The sequence below is a fragment of the Cyprinodon variegatus genome, unplaced genomic scaffold (assembly GCF_000732505.1).
Source record: "Cyprinodon variegatus isolate N-32 unplaced genomic scaffold, C_variegatus-1.0 Scaffold592, whole genome shotgun sequence".
Lineage (NCBI taxonomy): Eukaryota > Metazoa > Chordata > Actinopteri > Cyprinodontiformes > Cyprinodontidae > Cyprinodon > Cyprinodon variegatus.
Genome location: NW_015151045.1, coordinates 182,605 through 187,826, shown reverse-complemented (window position 1 = coordinate 187,826; position 5,222 = coordinate 182,605). Strand labels below are relative to the sequence as shown.

The window sequence follows — 5,222 nt, the reverse complement described above, 5'->3', positions numbered from 1 at the left end:
CAGATGACCGTTGATATATGATTGGCCGAATTTAGGTGTTCAGGCTGACGTAGAACTAACTGGCCTGCAGAAGATAACGAAAAAAAACTTGTTTTTAAGACAGGATTTTTTTTTTATAGAAATTTTCTACATTTTGGGACAATCTGGTCTGATAAAGAGAACATTGAAATACATGCTTAAGCCAGAATGATTTGACATTTAAATATAATTTGCTTACGACTTTGATCTAAAGCGGGAGATTAAACTAGTTCGGCTGATCTTCCAACTGGGTGTTTCTTAGTCAATCCGTTGTGTCGTACCTCACCAGGTATTCAAGAGGTTTAAAGTTTTAGCAAATGCTTAAGACGTTTAAACCTACTGCATCTGGGGAGGCAGACTTCTGCTGCTCTGCAGTTATGGTCAGACCGTCCAGATGTTTACGGGTCATTTCACAGCCTTTATACAATGAGGTAATGTAATCTATTCTGGCTCTATGGAAACGGTTGTCATGGAAATAATGCATAGTGATGCATATCTAGTTCTTCAATCATGATGCCATGAAAAAACAGCAAATTAAAGAGGCTGTAAAGACGGATTAGACGATAAAAAGGTGAGATTATCAACGGTTGGTGGAAACATCAGACGGGTTCACAGATGTGGAGATACTGAATTATGCTGCTCGGGTGTAACTGGGGGTGAAACATGGGAGGTCTAAGGTGGAAAGGATCATTTTCTCCAATCTAAATATTTGATTGAAACTACCAAGTTGGAGTCATTGTTGGTTTGAGTTTGTTGTTCTTCGTCAAACACAGACAGACGGGTCATCTTAGGTAACGTTATACAGTCGGTTCTCTCATTCTGTGGAGGATGTTTTAACTCCACAGCTTCCAGTTAAAGGGAAGCTTCCAGTCAGTGCACTCCCTGGTGAGGATGGAGGTTATACTGGGAGCTATGGTGAAGGAGGAAGACTTAACCTGGCACTGGTTTACCTTAGAGGCAGGAAGTCACCACCACTATTCAGCAGACTGTGGTTAGAACTGGTCAATGTTAGCTGGAACCAGTGTTCCCAGTGTTCCCAGCCTCAATGAGGCATTACAGCTACCACCAAACCAACACCATCAATCTCTTGGACCTTTGCCAAAAGCTGAGGGACAGTTGGGGGTAAAATTCCCAGTAGATCAACCATTTCTGGAAAAACAAAACGGACCATCAGCTAGCATCGTTAGCTAGCCGTCTTCTAACGAAATGGTTAGCTTGGACAGAGTTACAGGCTAATGTTCAATAAGTCTGAAATGTTCTCCGGGAGTTGATGGATGGTAGGAAGAGTCGCCATAGATGCCTAAAACGGCCCTGAAGCTACCAAATGCTGATAAACGAGTGAAACTGTGCGGCCCACAGAGCGAACTCTGACTCCTCCTCTGAACGCGTATTCTGGACGGCGGGTGGAAAGGGCGACACACGTGATCAGATTGCATCATCATTCCTCTCAGACAATCCGGTTTACTCAAAGTGAGACTTAATTTAATCCTAGATTTACTTCATGGGATCTGAAACCACGGTGTGAATATTCTCAACATTAGCTTCATCTCACCGATGCGTAGCCGGGCGACTCGTACCAGAGATCAACACGGAGGAAGGTGCGTCTCGCTCTGATGAATGTTTTAAACATTTAAAGGGCTTTTTAATTTTATCTCATATTGAAAATGGAAGAACTAAGGAAGGAACGCATTCCTAGCTCTTTTAACCGTGTGAAGAACTGAGTGGGTTTGGTCAACGTGTTCATTGGGTTACGATCTTGGCGAGATCAGTCAGTACCGAGTTAAAATGAGTTAGCGAGCCAAAGCCGGGCGTACACTGTACAATTTTTTCAATCTTTGCACGCAGCTACAACTTAAACTGTACGATGAATCCGCAGGGTTTAAAAGTTCCAAGCTCACGACGTTTGTTCTCACACTGTGCGACCCGACGCTCTGATGCGATCTACCTGCACACACTGAACGTCTATTAACCACGTATGACTCAACGAGAGTCGGCGCCACTTGAAAAGGGCAAAAAATTCATACAGTTTTTGCTTTGCTGAAGTTAACTAATATAAAAACCCACTGATCTTTTCAGGTAAGTTGGTGGAAGAAGTCGGATTCAAACTCAGACCTCCTCCTACCTGATAGCAAATTTTCTAGAACTTGACAGAATGCACGTTCCTCCTGTGTGTGCTTTAAAAAAATTAGTTACTCATTAACTGGAGTATAGAAGATCTGAAATGTGCGACTCACTTAGTACGACAGAGTATTAGGGCAAGGCTAGAGATTCTTTTCATTACGAGAATAAAGTCATCGACCGGTTTCAGATATAAAGCTTGGAGCTCCGCCGACCAGCTCCACCAATTAGCAACCAGAGTCCACTTTGACATCCTGCCCAGTTTGATGCTGCTGCTAAAAGATTTCCTGATTTGTCAAACCGATGCTAAAGTAGAACTTCACACGATGCTCCACATTCCTCATTTTAGGGAAGAAAGGGCTTCTGGGAAGAGTTAGCATAAAATATAACTTCATTCTCGTAATTTTACAACTATACTCTTTATTCTTATTCTCGTCTTTATTCTTGCAATTTTACGACTTCATTCTAGTAATTTTACGACTTTATTCTCGCAATATTACAACATTATTCTTGCAATGTTACGACATTCTCGCAATGTTACGACTTTATTCTCGCAATTTTACGACTTTATTCTCATAATGATGCGACTTTATTCTCGTAATGATGCAACTTTATTCTCGCAATGTAACTACTTTATTCTCGCAATGTAACTACTTTATTCTCGCAATGTTACTTTATTCTCGCAGTTACGACTTTATTCTCGCAATGTTACGACTTTATTCTCACAATGTTACGACTTTATTGTCGTAATTTTACGACATTCTCGCAATGTTACGACTTAATTCTCGCAATGTTACGACTTAATTCTCGTAATTTTACGACTTTACTGTCGTAATTTTTCAACTTTACTCTCGTAATTTTAAGACTTTACTCTCGTAATGTTAAGACTTTATTCTCGCAATGTTACAACTTTATTCTCACAATGTTACGACTTTATTCTCATAATTGTTACGACTTTATTCTGGTAATTTTATGACATTATTCTTGCAATGTTACGACTTTATTCTCGCAATGTTACGACTTTATTGTCGCAATGTTACGACTTTATTGTCGTAATTTTATGACTTTATTCTCGCAAAGTTACGACTTTATTCTGGTAATTTTATGGCTTTATTCTTGATATTTATATATTGATATTTCCAGGTAAGTTGGTGGAAGTGGTGGGATTGGAACTCCGCCCCCCAGCAGACCTCCTGACAGAACGCCCGTTCCTCCCGTCTCTTCTTTAAAAATGGATTTTCTTGCGTTTTCTCTTCTCAGAACCACGGAGGAGACTCTGCCGTCAGCAGCTCGGTGGATCCCATCAGCAAACGCTCCAAAGTGAAGGCGGAGCTGGACGGACTGAAGCCGGGATCTCCGCAGTCACCGGTAGGAAGGAGAGAACTTCCCTATTGGTCAATCCTCTGGGCGGCGTCGCCAGGTTTACCTTTGGGTCAGTTAGACGGCGTTTAGGACGCCGCTGATCCTCTGCGGCACCTGGCCCCCAGGAGCCACAGCCTTTGGTGACCTCCATGTAGAGCTGGTCTCCGATAAGAAAAAACTTCACATGATAAGAGCTTTGCATCCATTTGTTTACCCCCCCCCCCGGTAAACTGTGCCAGAGCACTTCATTTCCATGAAATATTGGCCCGGCTTTATTGTCATCTGAGGAGACTTTTTCTTCTTCTTTTGACAAATTTGCGGCCGCTCTCCGGCAGCGAGGCAGCTTTGGTGGTGATGCATGGGGACGGCGCCGAGCGCAGTCGTCTGGGGGCCACCAGAATTGATGAAGAGGGGAGCGTGTGTGGGGCAGAAACAAACACGCCGCCGTCAGCACATTGTGTTCCCGTGTGTAGCTGCAGAGGAGCCGTACGGGAACCCTAATGGGACAAACTGCGCCGCCGTGTTCAGACACTGCGGACAGGATTTTAAAAAAAAAGGAAAGAAACAATAGAGACCGTTTCTTTTTTTAGAAAGTAAAAAAAAAGTTACATTTTTGCACCAAAACCAGAGAAAAAAAACCTATTTTCTTCATTATCGGAGAAGAATTTTAATGTTTCTTTAATAGAAGAAAATGTTTAAAAATGTTAGACTTTTAGTAAGGATTTTATTACAGTCTATTGAAGATGTCTGGTTATTAAATACCGTCACCATTTAAACTGCTTTAAATGATTTATTCAGTTTATAAAAACCTGTTTGGTTTTTTTTCCTTTAAGAGGGAAAAAATGCATTATTTAAATGTTTTAATAGTTTATTAAACTTGTTTAGAAACAGCTGTTGTTCCTCTGAACGCCTCTAATAAAAGTTTGCCAGAGAAATAAAAACCTTAAAATGTTTGCAGGACTTTGCTGCAGCCTCCGTCCGTCTTGCAGAACCTCAGTTGCAAGATTTGTGCGTTTAGTTTATTTGCATCGCGTCGCCAAATTATAAAGCGCTTGCAGTCCTAAACTAAAGTCCCGGTGTGTTTATTTGCGTGATCCAAACAAAGGTTTAACCTTCCCTGGAGCGCCGCAGAGATGCTTCCAGCTCAATCTGTAATTTAGAGGAGCCTGCAGCTCACGGCTGAAGGTGGCGGCTCCTCTGCTTCAGGGAAATCTTTAACACATGCTGGGCCTTTCTTTCTTTTTTTGCAGAACCGTTACGGCGCCGTGCACGACCTGAAGGAGGACACGGACCGGGACGAGTGCAAGCAGGAGCCCGAGGCCGTTTATGAGACCAACTGTCACTGGGAGGGCTGCAGCAAGGAGTACGACAGCCAGGAGCAGCTGGTGCATGTAGGTCCATGCATGTTCTAGGGAGGAGAGAAGGAGCGTTTTCCCATCATAGTGAGAGCTCTGCAGCATTCCTCAGCTTCACTGAAGCAGAGAGAGAAAAGAAGCAGCAGAGTGAGGGGGATTATGGGGGCCCCGGGGGGCCGCAGAGAAGCAGCCATCAGATTCCTTTCTCTCCTTCTTCAGTTTAATAATTACAAAATAAGAAGAATTGGATGTTTTTCTCATCTGCTTCTACTGAGGATCCTTCCATCTCTAAACATCCAAGTTAATTCAAATCTATTCAGTTTATTTCTATAGCTCCAATTCACATCATGTCATCTCAGGTCACTTTCC

At 42.6% G+C, this 5,222-nt stretch overlaps 1 protein-coding gene across 1 annotated transcript in view; it reads left to right on the top strand.

The window, feature by feature from the left end:
* Positions 1-5,222, top strand: part of LOC107096018 (zinc finger protein GLI2-like) — a 75,443-nt gene that overhangs the window by 57,914 nt on the left and 12,307 nt on the right. The window contains exons 7-9 of the mRNA XM_015392464.1: positions 864-933; positions 3,337-3,504; positions 4,749-4,889. Of these exons, the coding sequence (XP_015247950.1) occupies positions 864-933; positions 3,337-3,504; positions 4,749-4,889 (379 nt within the window). The remainder of the gene's footprint in view (positions 1-863; positions 934-3,336; positions 3,505-4,748; positions 4,890-5,222) is intronic.